General features: G+C 41.6%; 1 protein-coding gene across 1 annotated transcript in view; it reads left to right on the plus strand.

The window, feature by feature from the left end:
• Positions 1-27,692, plus strand: part of LOC106876453 (dynein beta chain, ciliary) — an 855,334-nt gene that overhangs the window by 328,344 nt on the left and 499,298 nt on the right. Inside the window, exon 22 of the mRNA XM_089350837.1 lies at positions 23,158-23,403. Within this exon, the coding sequence (XP_089206963.1) occupies positions 23,158-23,403 (246 nt within the window). The remainder of the gene's footprint in view (positions 1-23,157; positions 23,404-27,692) is intronic.

The raw sequence follows: 27,692 nt of genomic DNA on the forward strand, positions 1-27,692 counted from the left end.
CACCAGCAGAGATAAGAGCTCTCTAAACTTTGTCCAAGCTATTCTTATTCTAGCTGCTACACTTTCAGTGCACCCTCGTCCACTACAAACTTGGTCACCTAGGTAGTGGAAGCTATCAACTACTTCTAGTTTTTCTCCCTGGAGTGTGGCAAAGGTTGTTTTCTGCACATTATCAGTGTTTATTGCTCCAGAGCATCTGCCACATACAAAAATTATCTTGCTAGTTAGCCTTCCTTTGATATTGCTGCACCTCTTATGTGTCCATAGCTTACACTGGGGACATCTTATGGAGTTTCTACCTACGCCTTTTCTACAGATTGAGCAGGACCATCTACCTGAAGGGGTTTGTGTTTTGTCTACCTTCCTACTTGTTAGGACTTTGGTTTTAGCTAGGTTGACTCTAAGGCCCTTCGATTCCAGTCCTTGCTTCCACACCTGAAACTTCTCCTCTAGTTCTGATAGTGACTCAGCAATTAGGGCAAGGTCGTCAGCATAGAGGAGCTCCCAGGGGCATCCTGTCTTGAATTCCTCTGTTATCGCCTGGAGGACTATGCTGAATAGGAGGGGGCTGAGGACAGAACCTTGGTGGACCCCTACCTCTACGCGGAATTCTTCACTATACTCATTGCCAACTCTCACCTTACTGACAGTGTCTCTGTACATGGCTCGCACAGCTCTCACTAACCATTCTTCTATTTCTAGTTTTCTCATTGACCACCAGATAAGAGATCGGGGGACCCTGTCAAAAGCTTTCTCCATGTCAACGAAAGCTAGGTACAGAGGTTTATCCCTGGCTAGGTATTTCTCCTACGGCTGTCTTACCAGAAATATAGCATCAGTGGTTCTTTTCCCTGGAACGAACCCAAACTGCATCTCATCTAAACTGACTCTCTCCCTAATTAGTTGGGCTATGACCCTCTCAGTGACCCTCATTACCTGGTCCAAGCAGTTGACTATGGTGCTGCTACACCAGTCATTGGGTATTAGTCCTTCGTGTATCACCTGATTAACTATACAGGTGACTAGGCTATAGCCGACACTGCCAGATATTTTGAGCATCTCTGCAGTGATTCCTGATGGGCCAGGGGCTTTCTCTGTCTTCATACTCTTGATCGCTTTATCTACCAAGGTACTGTCAATCAAATAAAGATTTTCTTAATGAGCTAGTTTGCACACACACACACACCATCATCATCATCACCATTATGCTTAGAAGTGGTGAACAGTACCAGAATTTTCAACTCAAGTCAAATATAACAAACTACTCTAAATTGTTGTTAGAGTATCTGCATAGATGGTGTCTGGACCAGCTAATTTCTTCATATAAGTTGTAACAATGAGTCGAACCAAAAAATGATATTTTGAAATCATTTAATATGCATGTTTCAGGTTTGCATAATATATAATAGGAAATGCATCCATTATGTGAGACCTTCCTGAATTAAAACATTTCAAAATATAAACCAGTTGATGGAAATAATTCAGTATATATGGTCAGAGCAGTAAGTTAGCTACTGAGTTTGGAGTAATATGTATAGAGAGCATGAGGGAAAGAGAGGAAACAAAAAAAAGAGTAAGTGGGGAGACAGAAAAAGAGAGAAAGAGAGAGCAAGAAGAAGAGAGACATATAAATTGAGGTAGTGGGAAAAGGAAAGAAAGTAAAGTGTCAAGTAAATGGTATTGAAAAGAAGTGAGATGGTTGTATTTATAAGTTTGCATGCATAATCTGTAGAAAAAGACAAAGAGTAGAGAATTGGGAAAATCATGAATGCATGGGAGAGAATGGAGAGGAAATGAACCAAGTGTCAGAGTGTGGTTAAGAGTTTTGGTAGTGAAAGGAATTGGTTGTTAGGCACAATTAAAGTTGCTCTTACTTTGAGATGCAATCAGCAAAAGTATATCCAAACTTTAGGTCATAAGAACGATAAAGACTCAACAGTAGTACCTACACATGACTCTATCTGATCTCCTGGTCAGAAAAGATTACTCCCCTGAAATGATCCCCACAACATATCTGTCAAACTTGACATCCTAGTGAACAATGGGGCTGTTGGAAGACCCCCACTTCTTGACATGACATCACTTCCCCTCGCTTCTTGTCAGGTTGTCATTTTTTCCTCATCACACCACTCCCGATCTAAAGATCACTGCTTTTGAAATTGTCCATCCAATGCTTGGTTTCTATGGCTGGATGTTCTTCCTAACACCAACCACTCCACAGAGTGTGCTAGGTGCTTTTTACACAGTGCCAGCATCAATGCTTTTTACATGGCAGCTTTATACAGTTCTATATTTAAGAGATGAGGAATTATGTACATTATTTACAATTGATGGATATTTGTCTTCATCTTGTTTGTTGTTAACACAATGTTTTGGCTGATATACCCTCCAGCCTTCTTCAGGTGTCTTGGGGAAATTTCGAATCTGGGTTCTCATTCCTAAGGTTTTTTTCGATGTTGTTGTCGTCATCGCCATCATCGTTGGAATTGAACTCAGAATCTTGGAGTTAACCACTACGCCATAGGCCCATGGGCAATTATGGAGTGAATTTTAGGGCTTATAAATCTAATATTCTCCTATCCTTCCTTAATACCGGTTCCCATATGCTATTCATATCTGCACTCTGTCTGCTTAGGAGGTTGTTGTGTCCTAGCATTTGTGCTGCTTCTTTTAGTTTTCGTATTTTCCAGTGGTGTTCTCTGTCTATTATTTAATTTCATCCCACAGTGGGAGGTGGTCTCCATTTTTCCATACATGATCAGCTATACCTGATTTATCAATATCTCCCCATGTCACAGCTTTGCGATGTTCGTCTACCCTTATTTTGAGGGGATGGCATGTTTCGCCTTTGTATAACCTACCACAGGGGATGGAGTACACACAGTTCTTAAGTTATATTCTCTTCTATTGGTGGTTTTGCTCAAAGGAGATCTTTGTGAAGTGTTGTATTATACAACACTTCGCTCCAACCACATATTTGGTCTATATATATATCATCATCATCATCGTTGTTTAATGTCCACTTTCCATGCGGGCATGCGTTGGATGGTTTGACTGAGGACTTGTGAGCCAGAAGGCTGCACCAGGCTCAGTCTGATCTGGCAAAGTCTTTACAGCTGGGTGCCCTTCCTAACGCCAACCACTCCGAGAGTGTAGTGGGTGCTTTTATGTGCCACTGGAATGAGGGCTAGTCAGGCGGTTCTGCAACAACCATGCTCAAAAGGTGTTTTTTACATGCTACCTGCACGGGATTCAATCTGGCGGCACTGGCAACGACCACACACGAATGTTGTTTTTCACGTGCCACTGGCACATGTCCTGGTAAAAAGCTCGAATGGTGCTTTTTACATACCACTGGCACGGGAGTCAATCCTTGACCCTTGGCAATGACCATGCTCAGATGTGCTTTTAACGTTCCATTGACACGAGTGCCAATCAGGCGGTACTGTCATTGGCCGGTGAGTCAAAAGTAATGCCTAATTCCTATTTTAGAGTTGATCTGTATGACTTGCCAGTTGGGACTTTTGACTCCTAATTCTTGTTTTACATGTTGAGATATCAAAGAGTATTAACAACATGATACATGATCCAGATTTAGTAACTTTCAAAGCTGTCAGTAATAACCTGCAAAACAACAAAGAAAGGTATGACTTAGCAGAAACTGGGTGCTACTTTTGACTCACACTATATATGTATACATATACATACAAAAGGAATAACAGACCTCACAGTAAGCTCTCTACTGGGGTGTCCAGATATAAAAAAAATACTGGTTAAAACTATGGTGTAAGATTAATGTTACAATCCTTCCAAAAATCCAGGAATCAAAATGGTGAAGGGTATACAATAATTAAACAGAATTCAAAGAAGTGAGAGATTTATTTATTCCAATTGTTGACATCTGTTTTGTAATCTGTAACCAGTTTCATTTGTGATACTAAAATGTCAAACACAAATTAAAATGCACATTCACAATTACGATTGTATCTATAATTCATTAAAAGTCAGATTGAATCTTGTATCCTGGCAATATTACTCAGCTAAACTGGTGCATAAAAGGAAAATAGTATGAATTAAGTTTTCCCTGAAATGTAAATACGAACAGAATGAAACAAATTCCACTTAAATCAAATTAGTGGTTGTGAAAATATTAAGGATTTTCAGGGTATGAATACCCAAAAGGGTGCATAATGGGGAAAGTCTCCAAAATTAACTTAATCCTGAAAGGGAAGTAACTCTTACCTTTCGATTAGACAGTGACTTGACAACAAAAATATATGATTTGTTTTTTTTACAGTAAATGTTTCTATTTTCGCTTTTGTTAAACACAATATTTTAATCATTTTGAAATATTTTTAAGTGAATGTGATTTTAAAAATGTAAGTTGTTTGTACATCATCATCATTGTCATTTAACGTCTGCTTTCCATGCTGGCATGGGTTGGACGGTTTGACTGAGGACTGGCTGCACCAGGCTCAATGTGATCTGGTAGAGTTTCTACAGCTGGATGCCCTACCTAACGCCACTCCGAGAGTGTAGTGGGTGCTTTTATGTGCCACTGGCATGAGGGCCAGTCAGGCAGTTCTAGCAACGACCACGCTCAAAAGTATTTACATTTTAGCTTTCTGTAAACAGACAATATTTTAATATTCTTTTAAATTATTTTCAAGTGAATACCATTACAAAAATTTTTTTTGGCATAAATATTTCATAAAAGACCTGTTTGTAACCTCGATGTGAAATAATTTTTTTCCATTGGTTTTTTCGAGTGCATTCAATGTATCTCACTTCCAACGATTTGGATGCTATTTCTAGCACACCCTGATGCTATGTAACTGCTATTTGAGATAGCGGATCCAAAATACCTGTTATGTGGTTGCAGGGCGTGCAAGAAATAGCAGCCAAATCTTTCCTTTTCTGGGGAAAGGAGCCTCTTATGCGTGATTTCGATGTCACATTCATTGAAAGCATGCAAAATAACATGGAAAGAAGCAAAACAACCATGAAACAAAACTCCATTGCTGGGAAACTCAGACTTTCCCAGTGACCCAATGGGTCATGGGCACTCTAGTATGAGTATATAATTGTGCTGTAATCTGATTTCTCTTGAGAAAATTTCACAGGTTTGACAACCAGTAAACATGTATAAAGATATGATGGGTTCTCTTGTCATGAATGACAAATGAGGGATCAGTAACATAAAGCAATAATCATGTTCTATGGATATGAATGTGTCTTTTGAGGCTTGCTGGTGCCTTCCAAACCTTTTGGCGGATGGAAAAGTTGAGGGCTCGGTTTGCTTGAGTGCTTGTAGATTATTTACTGTGTGTTTTCTTGAGTGCATGGCAAAGCCTGCTTTGCTTCATACCACAAAACCACAATGACAGGTAAGGTTTCTATTTAGAGGAGCAGTGTTTTGCCAGTGTGCCTTCATGCTTGTACAAAGTTGGTCCCGATATGGAGTCAACTTCGCTCAAATCATTGAACTGCAGAGAAGCAGGACTGGTGCCTGCATTCTGATGTTTTGTTTTCTCAGGAAGAAAAGGGAATGTTGCATCGCTTCAGATTGTCTTTCAATTTATCTTTGAAGCACAAGAGTGGCCTTTCAACTGACTGAGTGCTACTTTTAATGTGGTGGAAGCTTGCTCCAACCACATATTTGGTTTATATATATATAATTATCAAAGGAAGGTTAACTAGGAAGTTAGTTTTTGTATGAGGCAGATGTTCAGGAGCAATGTTCAGAAAACAACTTCTGTCACATTCCAGGAAGAAAAACTAGACGTAGTTGATAGCTTCTGATATCTAGGTGACCAAGTTAGTAGTGGGGGAGGGTGCGCTGAAAGTGTAGCTGCCAGAATAAGAATAGCCTGGGCAAAGTTCACTCTGCTGATGACAAAGGGCCTCTCACTCAGAGTAAAAGGCAGACTGTATGATGCATGTGTACGAACAACCATGCTACACAGCAGTGAAACATGGGCTGTGACTGCTGAGGGCTTGCAAGGAATGAAGCTAGTATTCTCCGATGGATGTGTTATGTCAGTGTGCATACTCGACAGAGTCTAAGTATCTTGAGAGAAAAGTTGAACCTAAGAAGCATCAGTTGTGGTGTGCAAGAGAGACGATTGCGCTGGTATGGTCATGTGGCGAGAATGGATGAGGATAGCTGTGTGAAAACGTGCCACAGCCTTGCGGTTGAGGGTAACTGTGGAAGAGGTAGGCCCAGGAAGACCTGGGATGAGGTTGTGAAGCACGACCTTCGAACTTTAGGCCTCACCGAGGCAATGACTAGTGGCCGGGACCTTTGGAAATATGCTGTGCATGAGAAGACCCAGCAAGCCAAGTGAGCGCATAATCCAAGGCCTCTGCCAGGGGTGTAGCCAGCAAACTTATGCGTACCTCACCTTTACTTCATTGGACACTAAACTCCACTTGCGAAAACCTGTTGAGGCAAGTGAAATTGAAATTGAACCAAATTCAATGACTGACACCTATACCAACGTCTCCTACATTGGACACTCAACTCTGCTTGTGAAGACCTGTTGGGGCAAGTGAAAGCGAAAATGTCCTAGCGTGATCGTTGCCAGAGCAGCTGTCTGGCTTCCATGCCAGTGGCATGTAAATAGCACCATTTGAGCATGATTATTACCAGTGTCGCCTTCCTGGCACTTGTGCTGGTGGCACATGAAAAGGCGTTCGAAGGAGGTCATTGCCAGTGCTGCTGGACTGGCTCCTGTGCAGGTGGCACGTATAATATGCCATTTTGAGCATGGCCGATGCCAGTACTGCCTGACTGGCCTTCATGCCGGTGGCACGTAAAAGCACCCACTACACTCTCGGAGTGGTTGGCGTTAGGAAGGGCATCCAGCTGTAGAAACTCTGCCAAAATCAGATTGGAGCCTGGTGTAGCCATCTGGTTTGCCAGTCCTCAGTCATGCTAGCATGGAAAGCAGACGTTAGACAATGATGATGATTATATATATATATATATATATATATATATATATATATATATATATATATACATATATTTATATACAAGGTGAATCAAAAGTAACACCTAGTTCCTCTTTTAGGGTTGATATTTATGAATAAGTACATCTCTCACTTCTTTGCATTTTGGTTAATTATTATATACTCTCCACCATTTTGAGTCCTGGATTTTTGGAAGCATTGTAACATTAATTTTATACTGTAGTCTGAACCACTGGCATCTTTTGATAGCTGACAGCTGTTGTGTGTGTGTATGTATATATATATATATATATATATATATATATATATATATATATATATACACATACAGGGAACGGATGGTATTTGAGGACACATGCATTTTTAGTCATTATTTTATTTGACCAATTTTTATTGAACTTCTATTTCAGAAAATAACAATGACTGGTCCTATACTTACTAATGAAATGAAAAGGCATGCTGTGATTGTGGCTTTGAAGGCTGAGCATACTGACACATGAAATCTTTCGAGCGGGATCGTTGCCAGTGCCCCTGGACTGGCTCATGTGCGGGCGACACATGAAATCTTTCGAGCGGGATCGTTGCCAGTGCCCCTGGGCTGGCTCATGTGCAGGCGACACATGAAATCTTTCGAGCAGGATCGTTGCCAGTGCCCCTGGACTGACTCTTGTGCGGGTGACACATGAAATTTCTTTGAGCGAGATCGTTGCCGGTGCCCCTGAACTGGCTCTTGTGTGGGATTGTTGTGGGATTTTCGAGCGAGATGGTTGCAGGTGACCCTGAACTGGCTCATGTGCGGGCGACACATGAAATCTTTCAAGCGGGATCGTTGCCAGTGCCCCTGGACTGGCTCATGTGCGGGCGACACCTGAAATCTTTCGAGCGGGATCGTTGCCAGTGCACCTGGACTGGCTCATGTGCAGGCGACACATGAAATCTTTCGAGCGAGATCGTTGCCGGTGCCCCTAGGCTGGCTCTTGTGTGGGTGACACATGAGGTTTTTCGAGCGAGATCGTTGCCGGTGCCCCTGGACTGGCTCATGTGCGGGCGACACATGAAATCTTTCGAGCGGAATCGTTGCCAGTGCCCCTGGATTGGCTCATGTGCGGGCGACACATGATATCTTTCAAGCGAGATCATTGCCAGTGCCCCTGGACTGGCTTATGTGCGGGAGACACGTGAAATCTTTCGAGCGAGATCGTTGCCAGTGCCCCTGGGCTCACTCTTGTGCGGGTGACACATGAAATTTTTCGAGTGAGTTCGTTGCCAGTGCCCCTGAACTGGCTCCTGTGTGGGACTGTTGTAGGATTTTCGAGCGAGATCGTTGCCAGTGCCCCTGGACTGGCTCATGTGCGGGCGACACATGAAATGTTTCGAGCGGGATCGTTGCCAGTGCCCCTGGACTGGCTCATGTGCGGGCGACACATGATATCTTTCGTGCGAGATCGTTGCCAGTGCCCCTGGACTGGCTCTTGTGCGGGTGACACATGAAATGTTTCGAGCGGGATCGTTGCCAGTGCCCCTGGACTGGCTCATGTGCGGGTGACACATGAAATGTTTCGAGCGGGATCGTTGCCAGTGCCCGTGGACTGGCTCATGTGCGGGCGACACATGAAATCTTTCGAGCGAGATCGTTGCCAGTGCCCCTGGACTGGCTCATGTGCGGGTGACACATGAAATGTTTCGAGCGGGATCGTTGCCAGTGCCCGTGGACTGGCTCATGTGCGGGCGACACATGAAATCTTTCGAGCGAGATCGTTGCCAGTGCCCCTGGACTGGCTCATGTGCGGGTGACACATGAAATCTTTCGAGCGGGATTGTTGCCAGTGACCCTGGGCTGGCTCTTGTGCGGGTGACACATGAAATCTTTCGAGCGGGATTGTTGCCAGTGCCACTGGACTGGCTCATGTGCGGTGACACATGAAATCTTTTGAGCGGGATCGTTGCCAATGCCGCTGGACTGGCTCATGTGCGGGCGACACATGAATTCTTTCGAACGAGATCGTTGCCGGTGCCCCTGGGCTGGCTCTTGTGCGGGTGACACATGAGGTTTTTCGAGCGAGATCGTTGCTGGTGCCCCTGAGCTGGCTCTTGTGCGGCTGACACATGAAATCTTTCGAGCGGGATCGTTGCCAGTGCCCCTGGACTGGCTCATGTGCGGGCGACACATGAAATCTTTCGAGCGAGATCGTTGCCAGTGCCCCTGAACTGGCTATTGTGCGGGGCCGTCGTAGGATTTTCGAGCGAGATCGTTGCTGGTGCCCCTGGACTGGCTCTTGTGCGGGTGACACATGAGGTTTTTCGAGCGAGATGAGCGTGACCGTTGCCAGTGCCGCCTGACTGGCCTTCGTGCGGGTGACACGTAAAAGCACCCACTACACTCTCTCAGTGGTTGGCGTTAGGAAGGGCATCCAGCTGTAGAAACTCTGGCAAATCAGATTGGAGCCTGGTGTAGCCATCTGGTTTCACCAGTCCTCAGTCAAATCGTCCAACCCATGCTAGCATGGAAAGCGGACGTTAAACGACGACGACAGTCTGATTTAGCCAAACCATAGAGTCACTGCTGATGAGCCTATGACTCATGTGCAAAACTAGTTAGTCCAGTGATCCTGGAGTTACTCATGGGGCAGTTATCTCCCCTGTTAGTGTGTGTGTGTGTGTATATATATGTATATATATATATATATATATATATATATATATATAAATATTATGTGCTACATACAGCATTAAGAGTTTTTAACTTTTATTTCTTGCAATATAGGTGCTTCAGCACCCTCAGTCAAAGTTAGTGATGATAAAATTTTTCTTGTATGGTCTAGACACAATATATTGTGTCTAGCTGTTGATATTAGTTTTATAAATATATGCACACACACACACACACACATGGATCAAAACAGTTTGATTCTAAAACCCATGGTACTTAAAGTTTCACAACATGATGCTTGTCGTCAGTCATTGGAAATGTGAATGAGTTGCTCGAAATGTAAAACTACCTTTCCTTTCTTCCCTGAGTGTCTGCTAATATTTTGTGTGTACCACGTCCTCGTATTGTTTTTTCTTGTGTTCGTTCTTCGTTTTTTTGGATTCACTATATATATATATATATATATATATATATACACACATAAATATTTATGTGACTAGGTGTTAGGAAGTACCTACATTGCTAGAAATAAGGGCTAAACTGCTCTAATGCTGTAGTCAATGCACATGAATGAAAACATATACACTAACAGGGACTATAATCGTCCAAAGCGTGCCAGTCGAGAATTCTTAATACTGACACATCAGTGTCAACAGTTTCTGTTGCCTCATCAGTTATGACCACTCGATCGTTTGGCTCTTAAATCTTTATTATGATCACTACGGATCGAACATAGATGAGGACAGCACAGGACAAACAATTACACAAAATGAATGAGATCGTGCTTATTTACAATTTGATTTTGACTATTATGTACAATTCGATAATTCAAAATAATGAGAACTTGTAATAAAGTTGAGATCTGTCTTTTGTTCTTATTTTTAAAATTATACAGAATTTACATCCTCCAGCCAAGCAGCCTATATGGCCCAGCAGATCACTTTTTATTTCTTCAATGGTTAATTTGGGCACCTAGCACCCACCTTTTTCATCACTTCCTTCCATCTTTGCTCATATACTCTAGCTGACTGTGTCCTCTTTTCCAGCCCCATCTTGCTTTTCAGATGATATCTGAAGTATGTCAGCAAACCGGGGCCCGGATATATAGGACCCTGTCACTAAACCTTCCATTCTTGTTCTCCATATGCACTCTTTCAACATTGCTAACGTACAGAGAAAACAAGCCTCACCTTCCTTCGAGAGTCCAGTTGGCGGTATCATCTTTATTACAGATCCAGCCGACAGCTGTGCTCTTCCCAGATGCGACAACACGTGTTCGACGTAAATCATCAAGTCTGAAAGCTTCCGACAATGGACAAAAACGTGCTGGACAGTTTCACTGTCCAGCCCACATCTTTGACATGTCGGTAGCACTGCCTTACCGTGCCTTGATAACTTATCGCGAACAGGTAAAGCGTTCCTGTAACACTGCCAAGCCAGGGATTTTTGGAAGTTATCCAAGTACCCCAGCCTGAAAGTTTTTTGGAACAGGTCTGTCAGTTGGTTCTCATCGAACCCCAGAGCACTTCTTAAGACGTCGTCATTTTTTCCTGCCACCAGCCCTCTGTAGAATACAGAGGTGGTATTCCCGCAGCCAGCCTCGCCCATCTTGTGGATCAGCCAGAGTGCCTGATTGCACTCCTTCTGCCATAAAGTCAGATTACGCCTTTTAATGAGACCGGGTTTAAAACGTTCCAGCATGGCCGGTCGTGGCAAGAACACCTCTGCCAGCGGACTCCACACCTTATCACCCTCCAGGTGGAACCAGAGATGTCTCAGCCTCAATGCATGTCTGTGCATCATTAGCCAGGGCATCCCCAGACTACCCTTATGCGGTTCCTGGCAGCACACGGAGTGCCTCACAAGTGGTTTCCGTCCCTTCTACAAAAATTGGAATAGGAGTCTTTCCAGCTTGCTTAGCCAAGAATTGGGGCAAGGCACAATGGACAGGCGATAGGTGATTACAGATGCTATAACACCTGCACCACTTCCACTCTACCCTTCAAGGACAGATACCTTCCGGACCACTTCCATACTATGGCCTCCACCTTGTTCAGCACCTCGCTCCAATTCTTCTCCGTCTGGGAGTCTGAACCGAACCAGACTCCAAGCAACTTAACAGGACCATCTGTCCAGTGTCCAATGACACTGGACGATAACGGCTTGTTCCTCCAGGTGCCGAGGTGCAAACCGATGGACTTGTCCTTGTTAACCTTTGCTCCTGCCACCGCTTCATATCTTCGGAGAGCAACTTCTACACAAGGTAGTTGAGCTTCGTTAGACACGATGAGGGTGACGTCATCTGCATACGCAGAAGTGAACCTACCACATCCGATCTCATTTGGGTTGCCACCTAACTTCTCCAGCCTCTGCAGTAATGGCTCCAGGGCCAATACATACAGAATCGGAGACAAGGGACACCCTTGACGAACAGGCCACTTGATCGAAAACGGCTCTGTTAGGTAACCGTTTATCTGGATGGTGGACTTGATGTTGCTATACATAGCAGAGATCCACCCACAAAAGCCAGGGCCTAGCCCAGCTGCCTCGAGGACAGCTCCCAGGTACTGGTGGTCTACCCTATCGAACGCTTTACTTTGGTCTAAATGGACCAATGCCCCTCCCTTACTGGCTATTTTCCCTACCCTATCTAAGGTGTAGCAGATAAGGTGAAGATTGTCTTGGATCGACCTGCCTGGGATTGCACAAGTCTGTCCCTTCCCAACAAGCTTCCCCACAACAGCCGTCAACCTTTTCGCTAGCACCTTGGCCAAAATCTTTAACTCTACGTTAAGTAGAGTTATGGGCCGATAGTTATTAATGCTATCCCCTTGCTTGGGTTTTTCCTGACTAGCGTCACTACTCCCCGGCTTACAGAGCTGGGAATACTTCAATTTTGCTGCCAGTTCGCATAGATGCTAGCCAGGACATCCCCAAACAAGTCCGGCATTAAACGGTAAAACTCATAGGGCAGACCATCCTGTTCCGGAGACTTTTCTCCAGCGCACTCAGCCAGCACCTCTCTTACCTCTGCAGGGGTGATCGGTCCTTCACAGCCTCCAGCTTTATTCGCCGAGAGTCGAGGCCCACCCGCTAGAAATTCCCTTAAGGGCTCCCTATGCTCAAGTGTACTGCTCTCCCCGAAAAAATGTGCAAAATGCTGGTGAAAAACCTTTCGCATCTCCTGTCCATAGATCTTGCAACCCTGCCCGTCAGTTAAAGACTCAATAAAGGACTTTTTGCCCTTCTGACTCTCCACATGACGAGCCCATCTGGCTACGTTAATACCTTCTCATTTCTCGGCGCGTACCTTAGCTCTAACTCGACACCCTTCATGTTTGGCATTGAGGTGACGGTACAGGACCGTTCTCGCAGCCACCACTCCAGGTGCGGAGCCAGATTCCATTGCCTCATCTAGGTTCTTGACTAAGTCACCCTCTATTCTAGTCCTATCTATATTTAGCTGCTTGCTAAATCTAATGGACTCAAGATGGATGGCTCTCTTGAGGGCTAGCCACCATCTATTATTAATGATGGTGCCACATAATGCCCTCTGAACTAACTCCTTAACCCGGGTACGGAAAGCTTCACAGGTCAAAATAGACTTGTTCATTTTCCAACACCCGAGGCCCTGTCTATGACACTTATCTACCCGTACCTCACACGTCACAAGCTTGTGATTCGTGTAAGGCACAATGCAAAATTGTGGACAACTAAAACTATTTCTAGTAGACTCTTGAGGCATGGATTCCCTTTTCTATTGGTGGAGCCTACACTATCGATGCATGCATCACAGATAGTGTTGAAGTCCCCTAACAAACTATCGTTTTTGACGTCAGTAGAAAGTACTCCAGGTTCCGGAAAAAACCCGACTGCCCATGCTCATTAGGAGCATAGACAGCTACCAACCTGAAGGACTGCTTACTTTCGTTTGTTACATTGAGGACAACCAGCCTACCTTCTGGGTCCAAAAAGGTAGTACTTATCTGTAAGTCCAAGCTCTTCCTGATCAGGACTGCCACGTCTGCACCTCCTCTTCAGCTCGGAGAAATGAATTTCTCGTAACCATTGAGGAGGGGCAAGAATGCTTCAGGTCCCTTCATCTTGGACTCAGTCACAACAGCCACATCTATTCTATGTAAAATGAGGTCATCCCGGAAACAAGCCTGTTTCCATTTTGACCCCATTCCTTGCACATTCAAGCAGCCTAACTTGAGGGAGCATGGTGGTTTAGGCTTGCCTACTCCCCTCATGCTTTCCGTCTCTGCTGGGCTCTTTTTGGGAGTTGTCATTGGGCTCTGGGCTGGGGTGACTGCTGGGCTGATTGGCAATTTATTCTCCCAATAGTACATTGTCACATCTATTATTTTATTGTCTTTACTCTTGCACCAGATTACTGTCCCAGTGCTCTTTGCCTATTTTGCATAACGGTAATTGTCTTTATCGCACTTGAACATTTCTATATATTCACTTCTTTGAAAGAATGTTACTATTTTTTCGTTGTTACGGTCAACTGCAACAACTTGTCTGTTTTTTTTCAACTTTTTCTTTGCAGGTGGGTTTATTGGCATCATAAATTCCTTTCCAATAAACGTTGTATGGGGAGGGTGGGAGTGGGCGATTTTTTGTTCTTGTGTCTGTGTGTTTGTCTTCTTTTTTATTTGGGGAGGGGAATCAGGTGTATTTTGTTTTTTTCTCTTATTTGACACTACTGTGAACTCCATATCTGCAGGTTCGCTTCTCTCCATTGTACTTGTCTCTTGGTTTATTTTTTCTTCTTTAATTCCTTTTTGTGCTTCTTCTTGCTGTTTCTGGTTTGTTTTCTTTTTTTCCTCCTCAATTCTTTTTTTTTCCTTCTCTGCATTTGCCTTTTTCGTTTCTTTGTTTGCTTTTGAAGGAGGGGCGTCACTCACTTTGCTGTTTGACTTCTTTTTGGAACAGTCAGAACGAATGTGACCCTTTTGTCCACATTTGAAACATCTGGGCCGACGTCCTTCTACCGACATGTGAATGGTGTGCCCCTCCCCCACAAACACTCTATCGGGCAGACTTTCGAGGACACTGTTCTTTCCTTGTACGACCATTTCAATCATTTGCCCCTTTCAGTTTATTACCTCCTTCTTTTTTATACTCAGTATTTTTAATTTTTGCTCGGCATCGAAGAATACCGCTGCTGCCACCCACATTACATCATACCTGGCCAGTATGTCTTCTTCTGTAATTCTCACGGTTCTGCATCCCATGTAAGTGGGTAGCAGCATGATGGTTTCATTTTTTAAGGTTTCAGTTGAAACCTCCTTAGCTACGTCAGCCAAGTCGAAATGTACTTCCACAGTTGCACTTCTTGTGCCTCGACTAACATAGCGAACTTTCAGCCAAATTGGAGATAAACACCTCTCCACAATGTCCATCTTAACTTCCGCTATCCTTTTTTCTTTTATGTTGTATACTTTATATACAACTGTTTTTGCCTTTATCTCGTTTAGCATTTCTGGGGGCGGAATTAGTTTGGTTTCTTCGCCCACTTTCTGTATCAGATTTCTATGCTTAAACAGCATGTCCATTGATACTTCAATGTCAATTGAGTCTCTGCTCACTGCCTTGGAGAAACTTGGTTTACTTTGTTTGCTTTGAACTTGTTTTTTCTCTCCCACTATAGGGAATTCTATTTTGGATGTTAAATCCATCACAATGCTTTTCAAAAATTTTACATATACAATACACAGAAATTTTCAGCCCCAAAGGGCAAAAATAATTGTGAAAAACAGTTCACAGAAAAAAAAAACAACTTTTGTCACTTACAATCACTCGAGCACGACACGAACTCACTCCGGCAGCACCAAAAAACATCGAGACAAAAATCAAAGAGAGTATCCACAAGAGGCAAAAAAAAGATTGTTCGGCTCTTTCCTGACTCACTTTGCCATTAGTATTTATGTTTTCGTCATCCAAATGATCGAATGATTTAGTGATTTGATAATGTGTATATATGAAATTAATATAAACAGCAGTTTACAATATTTCACCAAAGAGGAGAATTACAAATGTGACTAGGGTGTTAGGAAACACCTACATTGCTAGAAATAAGAGCTAAACGACTCGAATGCTGTAGTTAACACACATGAATGTAAACATGTACACTAACAGGTGTCTGATGAGGCAACAGAAATTGCTGAAACTGATGCATCAGCATTAAGAATTCTCAATTGGCACTTTGCAGACAATTATGGGGCCTATTAGGGTATATGTTTTCATTCATGTGCGTTAATTACTGCATTAGAGATGATATATATATGCATAGTCAATTCTAGGATGTCAGGTCCTCATTACGGATCAAATAATCCAAAATTTCCACTGGTTAATCATTATCATATAAAGAGAAAGTCTCGACAATATGTTAGGGATTATTATAGTACATATTAATATTGAAAGAAAGAGAATGAAGAATAATGGATGTCAACTTACAATTTTCTTTATTCTTAATAAATGTATTATTCTAGCCTTAGATCTTACGTTGATGATAAGCAGGTAGATGAAAAAATTAGAAATGAATTATAATCCTATGACCCTCACTGTATTCCATGCCACTCCAAAATTGTAGTTCTTCTCTTAGGTTATTCTTGCTGCAATATTGACAGCATGAAATTCTTTCATCCTCTAGCTCTGATAAAATATTTGGGTAAAATTATATTAATATATCTTGTGTGTTGAAAATCAATGTTTATTATAACTGAAGATAGCACTGTATTTGAATTGATGTAATGCTTGCATTGTTCAATTGAATAGAGCCACTTGAAATGGTCGTATTGCATTAATATTTGACATCCTGTTATTTATTTTGACTATATATATATATATATATATATATACATTTATACATACATGCATACATATATGTATATATGTGTATGTGTATGTATATATTGTATATATTGTACACAAGGGATACAAATGTAATGGAAACATTTTCTGAATGTTCCTTCGCAAAGAGTTACCTCCCTTGTCCACAGTAGCCACTGTATTCTAGGAATGGAGGTTTTTCTGACCCTAAAGGGTCCATATTACTCCATCAGTTAAGAATCTAAAGAGTGTAGGACCATCTGCAGAACATTAGGGATGTATGTGCTGAGAGTGAGTGAAATCAGATGAAAAATATTGATTTTAAGGAGATGCACGTAAATGGCCTCACACACGCGTGCATACGCACACGCACACACACACACACATACACACACACACACACACACACACACACACACACACACACACACACAAACATCTTCCGTCTTACATATTATAGATATTCAATTCAAAGAACAGAAAAAAGAAGAAAAGTATATATATTTGTGTGTACATACATATACTATGTGTTGTGCATATTTGTAAGATAAATAGTTATATACACATATGTATATAGCTACTTTCGTAAGCTAATTATTTAAATTGACCCGTCAGCATATAACTTCCTTTTGTTTCACCTTAATTCTTCATGTAATTTTCTAAATGAAATATCTCCTCTCCTCCCTTGTGCTCCTGTTGGCTACATATTTTTATTATTTTTTTTTTGTACCAACTCTCTAAATTAACCCTTGCTTGTTTGTGGTGCTTGCTCCCTCTATGTTTCATGTTGGCTAGATATTTTTCGCCACTCACTATGGCTTCTCGTGCTACTCTGTTACTACCATTTCTATTGTCTTCAGCACCCTCCATAATGCCCACTTCGGGAAGTAGCACATCTATAAAACTCTTTACTCATATTTTCCTGCCTGATTTGCATGCAATTCCTTCCAACGCAGACGTTTCTTGGATGCCCAGTTTATGCATTGCTAAGATATTCTCTCATTTTTCTTGCATTCATCTGCCATCACTACTAATACTTAATGTGTATTATTTACTACTTACTTTTGTAAGCTAATTATCTAAATTGACACTTCAATATATAACATCCTATTCTCTCTCTCTCAGCCTTCGTTTCACCTTAATTCTTCATGTATTTTTCTAAATGAAATATCTCTTCCCCTCCTCTGTTCTCATGTTGGCTACATTTTTTTTGTACCAACTCCCTAAATTAACCCTGGCTTGTTCGTGGTGCACCCACCCATTCCAACCCCCACCACCAATACCAGATATCTATCTATCTATCTATCTCTCTCTCTCTCTCTCTTCTCCCACTACCAATACCAGATATCTCTCTCCCTTCTCCCTCCACCAATACCGGATCTTTCTCTCTCTCTCTCTCTCTCTCTCTCTATCTCTCTCTCTCTCTCTCCCTCTATCTCTCTCTCTCTCTTTCTCTCTCTCTCTCTTCTCCCACCACCAATACTGGATATCTCTCCCTTCTCCCACCACCATTACTGGATCTCTCTCGCTCTCTCTCTTTTCCCACTACCATTACCGGACATCTCTCTTTTCTCAACAGAAACCCCCTCTCTCACTAGTGGTATCCTCTATTCATACCTGCAATCTCCTCCCTCTCTTCCTCCCGTGACAAAAGCAACTAGGTTAGCTGTCCACCTATTTAATCGGATATCTTTCGTTTTTGACTCGAAGTTTGTCAACAAATTACTCAGTAATTTCCATGGATGTATCGAAGTGGAAAGAGAAAGCTAATGGGCTGTACATGTGTGTGTGTGTATGCATGCATGCTTGTTCTTGTCTGTGTGCATGCTTGTCTTGTGCTTGTGTGTGTGTGTGTGTGTGTGTGTGTGTGTGTGTGTGTGTGTGTGTGTGTGTGTGCGTATGGGCATGCTTGTTCCTCTCACCGGAAACCCTCTCCCACACTGATGGTATCCTCTATCATACCTGCAATTTCCTCTCCCTCTCTCTCTCCCAGGACAAAAGCAACCAGTTTAGCTGCCCACCTTCTTAATCTAACATTGGCATATTGATATTCATATTCTCCTTTATCTGTCTTTATTGGAAGAAGCAGAAGGGTCCAGCTACCTGAATAGATAGCACCCTGGTAGATAAAGCAATTAAGTATATGAAGTCAGGAAAAGTCCCCAGCTCATCAGGAATCACTGCTGAGATATCTGGTTATGGCCTAGTCACCTGTATTGTAAACCAGGGAGTTCACGAAGTAGTCATACCCAATGACTGGCATAGCAGTACTATAGTCAACTGCTACAATGGTAAAGGTTATACTTTAGATAGAAATAACTACAAAGGTATCAAACTGCTGGATCATGTGATGAAGGTCACGGAGAGGGTCATAGCCCAACTAATTAGGGAGAGAGTTTGCTTAGATGAGAATCAGTTCGGTTTTGTGCCAGGTAGAAGCACCACTGATGCTATATTCCTGGTTAGGCAGCTGCAGGTGAAATACCTAGCCAAAGATAAACCCTCTATACTTGGCTTTTGTTGACTTGGAGAAAGCCTTTGACAGAGTCCCCCTGTTCCCTTATCTGGTGGGTGATGCAGAAACTGGGGATAGACAAGTGGTTAATAAGAGCTGTACACGCCTTGTATAGGGATGTCGTTAGTAAGGTAAGGGTCGGCAATGAATATAGTGAAGAATTCCGGGTAGAAGTAGGGGTTCATCAAGGATCAACCCTCAGCCCCCTTTTATTCATCATAGTCCTCCAGGCAATAACAGAGGAATTCAAGACAGGTTGCCCCTGGGAGCTCCTTTATGCCGATGACCTTGCTCTCATAGCAGAATCACTACCAGAACAAGAGAAGAAATTTCAGGTGTGGAAGCAAGGTTTAGAATTTAAGGGCCTTAGAGTCAATGTTAAAAAACCAAAGTCCTAGTAAGTAGGAAGGTGAACACATCACAAACCCCTCAGGTAGGTGGCCCTGCTCGATCTGTCGAAAAGGTGTAGGTAGAAACTCCATAAAATGTACCCAGTGTAAGCTATGGATGCATAAGAGGTACAGCAACATCAAAGGAAGATTAACCTGGAAGATAGCTTTTGTGTGCAGCAGATGCACAGAGGCAATAAACACCACAAATGCTTAGAAAACTGATTCCATCACATGCCAGGTGGAGAAGTTAGAAGTGGTTGATAGCTTCTGCTACTTAGGTGACCAAGTTTGTAGTGGGGATGGATGCTTGGAGAGCATTACCACAAGAATAAGAATAGCCTGGGTAAAATTCAGAGAGCTCCTACCTCTACTGATGACAAAGGGCCTCTCGCTCTGGGTGAAAAGTAGATTGTATGATGCATGTGTGCGAACTTCCATGCAACATGGCAGTGAAACATGGGCCATGACTGCTGAAGACATGCATAGTGTGATCCGCTGGATGGGTAATGTCAGTGTGCACACACGATAGAGTGTAAGTGCCCTGAGAGAAATGTTGGACATGAGAAGCATCAGATGTGGTGTGCAAGAGGGACGGCTGCACTGGTATGGTCATGTGCTGCATATGAATGAGGAGAGCTGTGTGAAGAAGTGTCACTCCCTAATGGTGGAAGGAACCCATGGTAGAGGGAGACCCAGGAAGACATGGGATGAGGTGGTGAAGCATGACCTAAAAACGTTGGGCCTCAAAGAGGCAATGACGAAAGACCGAGACCTCTGGAGATATGCTGTGATTGAAAAGGCCTGGCAAGTAAAGTGAGATCACAGCTGTAACCTACACCAGTGTCACATAACCAACCCTTTTAAAAAGTACCTTTGAATCATCGGGCAACTTTCCAAACTTGAGGAGACCTATTGAGTCAAGTAAAATCAAAGTCAAATCAAATCACAATCAAATGGAATTGTAGTTGTGGCTGATGCCAGTGCCGCCTGACTGGCTCCTGTGCTGGTGGCTCACAATAAGCATCATGTAATGGTAGGTCATTGCCTGAGTGGCTCCCCGTGCTGGTGGCACGTAAAAAGTACCATCCAAACACGGTCAATACAAGCCTCCCCGCCCCGACTGGCTCCTGTACTGATAGCACATGAAATCACCATGCGAATGTAGCCGATGCCAGTGCCGCCTGACTGACTCCTGTGCTAGTAGCCTGTAAAAAGCACCCACTACACTCTTGGAGTGGTTGGCATTAGGAAGGCATCCAGCTGTAGACACACTGCCAGATCAGATTGGTGCCTGATGTGGCCGCCTGGCATGCCAGTCCCCAGTCAAACTGTCCAACCCATGCCAGCATGGAGAACGGATGTTAAACGATGCTGATGATGATGAATGTGTGTTCATTTACCCTGTTTGTTCATTAGCTATTCTCAGTGGCTTTTCACCACGTGTGCCATCAAAAGTGAACAATATCAATGTTAAAGGCGTGAAATTGTAAGGATCTTCTGGACATCGACTGATGAGGAATTAGCTATCATTGGATTTGTTTATGACAGATGTACAAGGGCAGTAAATAATGAAAGCTCATAGAAAATAGACATTCTGTAGTGCCCAGGAGTCTCCCTAGAAGTAGTAAATAATTATGATTTCCGAGATGACTTAATTAGCAGTGAAGGAGGATGCTCTGAAACTATTACCTCTGTGGGTAACAAAAGACCACTTGCTGAGTGAAAAGTAGATTGTATGATGCCATGTACAAACATCAATATTACATGGTAGTGATGCATAAGCCCTGAATGCAGATGACATTCAAAAACTAGAGGAATGAAGCTGGTAGCTCTGTTGAATGTGCAATGTCACTGTGCATGTATGAGAAAGTGCTAAGGCATTGAGAGAAAAATTAGGCATAAGAAGAATCTATTGTAGTATGCAAGAGAGAAAAGTGAACTGAATTTTTCATGTGATGCATATAGCTGAGAACAGCTGCATAAAGAAATGCCAGTTGCTTGAAGTGGATGATTAATCTCAAGATGCTGAGCCTCATAGAGGAGATGACAAAGGACAAAAATGATTAGTGATTTACTGTGCTTGGGAAGACCCATGATCACTGCAAAAACAATGTCCTAAAATCATTTTGTTTGTTCTTGTACATGCTGTGCCCCTTCAAGCAGTCTCCGCATCTCATTCCCCTAACACCCTCCCCTCCATCACTAACAAACATACAGGGTAAATGAACACACATCCATCATCATCATCATCGTTGAACGTCTGTACTCCGTGCTGGCATGGGTTGTATGGTGTGACTGGGGACTCCTACTCCCAACCCAGAAACCATTTCTTATTCTCCTAATCTTCCCTTCCCAATACCTTATATATCTGCTATTATTCTTAATGCACTCTCATATCCACCATCATACCCCACTCACTGCAGCCACCATCATGTACCTTTACATCTCTCTCCCCACTGCTCCTACATCTTGCACATCATCCCTCCACTTTCTGGTCTATACTCTTTCCTGAGTCATTTCAATCTCTTTCACTCTACCTCTTCTTCATACTGGTATTTTCCAACAATCACACCTCCACCTTTGTTCATCACTCACTACATTCACCTCTACTCCCACCTATAACCATCTGTTACTCTCCCCTTGCAGTTCTAAAAACCTACTCCTCTCCCAAATCCACAGTCTGTATGCTCTCTTACGCTCACCTTCTTTTACCTTCAGAATATGCTCTGGCACTTCATCACTACCATCATTATCTTCTTCCTAGCTACTCCCACCAATCTTTATATTATGTAGTGTAGCCATGTATCTTCTCTGTGGCAAGACACTTGTGCTTGTCCCTCTATTATACTTTAGGTTCCTCAACACCTTGCATGAAGTCACTTCCACCTCTCAGATACTCCCTCTCTTAGATACTCCAGCCCTCATTGACTCAGTCACTTAGCCAATGGGGGAGAATTTCATTGCTTTTCCTTGTTCCTTTTCTGTTTTGCAACCTTGGCAACCTCACTGCTGCTTGTGTCATGCAAAAAAGCACCCAGTATACACTGTAAAGTGGTTGGCATTGGGAAGGGCATACAGCTGTAGAAACTATGTCAAAGCTGACTTTGTCAAAGCTTTATATCACACTATTCAGTCCATGCCAGCATGCAAAATAGGTGTTAAATAATGATGTTGATTAAAGACCAGGACCAGACCCCATAAGAAAGGATGTGATTACCTTTCTAGGGTAAAAGCTAGTCTTAAGTAATGCAATGGTTCAAGCCATTGTAAACAATCATCTAGAGAGGCAGATGGGTTTTTTTCATTTTTTCTTGATTGTGAGGCTTAGCATTACACTCAGCAAGAGTGGAAAGAGAAGAAAGAATATAAGATTGCCTCTTTGATGTCATATTCACTGAATTTAATTTTAATGGCTTTCTTTGGGTTTGGACACCAACTGACATGTGTATCCACAGCTTTTGTATTTGCCCCTGATTTAAGATGAGAAATAGTTTCAAATCATTTGAATTGTCATTTCAGGGAATAAGTAAACCAGCTTCTTTGTTGAATGCATAGATAGTAATTAGTAGTAGGAGAAAAAAAACAACTTTTGCCAGTAGGTGAAATTTTTTTACATCTCTTATTCTACTGATGTCGCTTGAAAAGTTATATTTAGCACATCTTCCCTTCAACTTGAAAACTTTTGTATCCAGCCAAAAGAAATCTATATTTTCAGTATAGTATCATTGGTATCAGCAAAATCTAATTTTTAAAGTTTATTGATTCTTATTTTCATTACTTTTCAGGTTAACATCACAATGAATGAAACAACTACATTAGCAGATCTTATGTCTTTACATCTACATAACTTCGAAGATGAAGTTAAAAACATTGTAGATAAAGCTGGCAAAGAAACTACTATGGAAAAATTTCTTAAAGATATTAATGAAACTTGGTCAGTTCAAGAATTTGAGCATGTAAAACATTCTAGAACTGGTCTTACCTTATTGCATACTAGTGAAGAACTAATAGAAATATTGGAAGAAAATCAGGTAGTATTTTACTTCTTTTTGTAGCTTTTTCTCGTGAAAAATATTTTGTAGAAGAATAGTGTTATATTTTCCTGATGACGTATTTAATTTTGCTTAATTTATTTAATTAACTTTACCTTCTTATCCATGTCTTATCCTTCAGGCAAGTATTAACGAACTGTAGTGTTGGATTTATTTATGTAAACAATATATAAAGAGATTGTAGATCAAAAGAGAAATTTTTTTTTTTCATTTTCACTATCTTTCATTTCAATTTCATTTACTGGTACATTAATGTTAGCCACCAAACACTCCAATATCACTATTTGGAGAAAATGTGACATGATACATAATATTAAAGAAGTTCACTTATCAATCTTTTTTAAGAGAATATTGAATGAAAAGTAACAAATGTTGCATGGTTCCATTGTTTCTGAAAACTAAAATCCTCAAATTGTTGTTGTTATTGTTGTGGTGGTGGCGGTGGTCAGGATGCTGCTGATGCAAATGACAGCAAGAAGCTTTACCATCTTATGAAGCAAGTTTATGGGCCTAAGAGCTCCACATCAGCTCCTTTGCTTTCCAAGGAGTCTACTAAATCAACAGAAATCACAGGTCACTGGATTGAACACTTTTCTGAACTCCTAAACCATGTGTCAGTTGTGGATGAAATAGTGAGTGATACCAAGCAACAAAGACCTATCATTAGCTCCTTAAATTCCATGCTCTCAATAGATAAAGTAATGACATCAATAAGTAAAGTGAATCTTGGTAGGGCACCTGGAAGGGATGGAATTTGTGCTGAGGTCTTGCAATTTGGTGGTGATTACATCATACAGTCCCTTCATTAACTTATCAGTGCAGACACATTCTGAATGTTGGTTGGAACTTAAAAACTCCAGACACACAGGTCCTGAGGACAGCTGATATCTTGAGTATTGAGGCGATGGTGCACAAGCACTGGTTATGTTGGGCTGGGTACCTTATAAGAATGAAGGATAGCAGGATCCCTAAGCAGATGATATATAGGGAACTTGTAAATAGACAGAGACCTCAGTAGAAACCAAGGCTGTGATTTAAGAACTGTGTCAAGTCTCATAAAAGGCCTGTGATATGCAGGAGACCTACTGGGAGAGCAATGTCTGTCATCGTCACAGATGGAGGAAGCAAGTTAAGGAGGGGGTCGACACTTTTGAGAGAGCACGTATTCTGCATGAAGAACATAAGTGTGCTGCTCAAAAGCGTACTGCTTGTGTAATGAATGGGGAAAGCTTGGTTTGCAATGTTTGCAGCCGTGTATGCTTGTCAAGAGCAGGGCTCATTAGCCACCAATGGAGCCACAAATGCAAAATATAAGTTAATCCTAGAGCGCACAATGTTCCTGAAGGTCAGCAACGGTCTTCCTTGATCACGAGTTGATGGCCATCATATATATATATATATACTAGCAGTATAACCCAACGTTGTCCGGGTGTAACTTATTATGCCATCTACAATAAGTCTTGCTAGCTGAAAATCAACTAAAAAAGAAAGCCTTACAATGAAAAAACCCTTATGATGTAAATATGTTCATAATTCAAAAGACGATGAAATTAATAGGGAAAGTCTGAAGGCTGTTTTGCGTAAAATTATTAAGCATATGTAAATTTCATCCGTGTAATTGGCTATAGAAATGCTTGTGCAAAACAACTTTTTGTGCTGCCCTGATTATACATAGCAGGGTAATCCCTTTTAGCAGGAGCTAGGATGGCAATTTCTGATGAAGCAATTGCTGGCGATCTGTTGCTACACAGTTTTGCCAGAATTCTATCAGATTGGGCAGAAGATATTGATGCACCATTTTGCATTATGTTCAAAATAGCTTCTGGAATGTGGTGCATTACTGCAGTCTGTTGCTGTCATTTTAAACCGGTTGCTGTCTTTCCCCAGCAAACTCTCTTCTTTGGAGGCATAATCTATGTATATATTAAACAGAACAAAAGTTATAATAGATGGCAGTGTCGGTACTTTTCAGATATCTGTAATTTTTCAGATTAACACCCGCACGATTACCCAACCCTAATCCTAACACTAACCCTAACACTAACCCTAAACCCTAACCCAAACCCTAACCCTGACCCCCTAGTGAAAATCTTGGTAAATTTACAAAACATTGACGAACTTGAGTTATATTTTACTGAATGATTGTGTACTTGCACGTGTATGCTTTTGAGAGAGTGAGAGAGGAAGAGGTAGAGAGGGGGAGAGAAAGGAATAGGAGTAGTTAAAAGTTTTCTTATGACTGCTTCTCTTCACTGCCTATTACTTCATTAGAAATCTAAGGATGCACATAAGCACATAATAGAGAAAAATGAAACAAATATGGACGACTTGCTCCGAAACACCACCGAGTGGGGAACACTTCTCAAAAATAACCTGCAGTTGTTTCCTTCAAAATTCCTACATGCTTGAAATGTACATACATCAAGGTACATTTGTACAAAATTTCATGAAAAAATATTCATTTTCCTGGAAGTTAAGAGGAATTTAAGTGGAATTTCCGAATATTGTACCCCACCCCATTCCAAAACACTTTCACCGAAAATTGTTGTATATTTGGAATCTACATAATAAATAATATATGCATAGAAAATTTCATTAAAAAATATTCATTTTTATGAAAGTTATGAACTTCCAAAGTTGGGGGATACAACTCCGTAGTTATGCCATCAATGTTTTGTAAATATACCACGATGTGAATGATTGTTTACTTGCACGTGTATACGTTTGAGAGAGCGAGAGGGGGAGAAATTAATAGAGATTGAGAGCAATGTGTATGTTGTTGTCACAGGTCATGTATGTGTGGTTGTGTGTATTTTTATGTATCTATGTTATGAAAAATAGGTAAAGAATACTGAGATGAAAGTTTAATCTATGACGTTGTATGTATCACTTTCTCTCTCTCTCCCTCTCCTTCCTTTACTTTTACTCTCTATATTTTTATGTTGAGCCCGTGTGTAAGAATGGCGTTCCAGGTAGCAGGGATGAAATATAAAAGTTGCTAGAAACAACAGCCAAATCTTCCTTAAATCACACAAAGTAAACAGAATTTAAAAAATCTAATTCCTGCACTGGAAAGTTCAGATCGAGAAAATTCTATTGATGTAAACATTTTTACAAAAAAGTGGAAAATGGGAATTTCTATAAACATTCAAAAAGGCTTCACACAAACACACAATTTCAGATTTATATATGAAGATATATATATATATTTCTGTATACACGTGTGTATATGTGTGTGTGCTTTCCTTTCTCTCTCACATATACTCACAGTGCTTGCGCACACACACTCACACACACACACACACACACACACACACACACACACATGCATTTGACAAACATCGTTTAAAAGCAAGATTAACCGGAAATAACCAAAGTATTAGCTTATGAATCATGAGCAGATGATAGCTTTTTAATGCTTTAGAATCACCTCTCTTTTGCTTGATAATTATTAATCTTCGAATTCTTCCCAAATACGATGTCCAAACTCAACATTAAGGTGAAGTACATTTCTAAATTCTTTGTTACACCCTCCAGTGTTCACATTGTCAGTTGCCATTCTCTTTGTGAAGAGTCCATCTGAAGTTTAAGCTGGATGTCCCAGAAATAGCAGCCAATTCTTGTGAGCAGACAATAGCTTCATTTAATAATAGTGTCACGTTATCAATAATGATAATAACCTAAATGGTATATATAATGATTGCCATGGATGCAAACAATATAAATTCATTTAATAATAGCATTGTTTCAAAAAATTATGTTGTCAATATTAATACTCTCTTTTACTCTTTTACTTGTTTCAGTCATTTGACTGTGGCCATGCTGGAGCACCACCTTTAGTCGAGCAAATCAACCCCATGACTCATTCTTTGTAAGCCTAGTACTTACTCTATCTGTCTCTTTTCCCAAACCGCTAAGTTACGGGGACGTAAACACACCAGCATCGGTTGTCAAGCGATGTTGGGGAGACAAACACAGACACACAAACATATAAACACACATACATATATATATATATATATATAGCAATGTTAATTCTCTAAATGAAGTATTAACAGTAACTGCACGATAAAGTGTAGTATATTGCCACTTAAGTGTGGCTGACCCCTAGGGGTGGATGTTACTGTTGCCTTTAGCCCCAGGAGGACATCTCCTCCAGCTGGCTTATCGACACACGACTGTGTCCTGTTTGCCAAGGGTAGTTATCCCTCTCACCAACATCTGCAGCACGAACGGATCCGGATTTCAGGGTTATTTCCCTTCGTCGG

Source organism: Octopus bimaculoides, chromosome 1, assembly GCF_046866305.1.
Source record: "Octopus bimaculoides isolate indiv1 chromosome 1, ASM4686630v1, whole genome shotgun sequence".
NCBI lineage: Eukaryota > Metazoa > Mollusca > Cephalopoda > Octopoda > Octopodidae > Octopus > Octopus bimaculoides.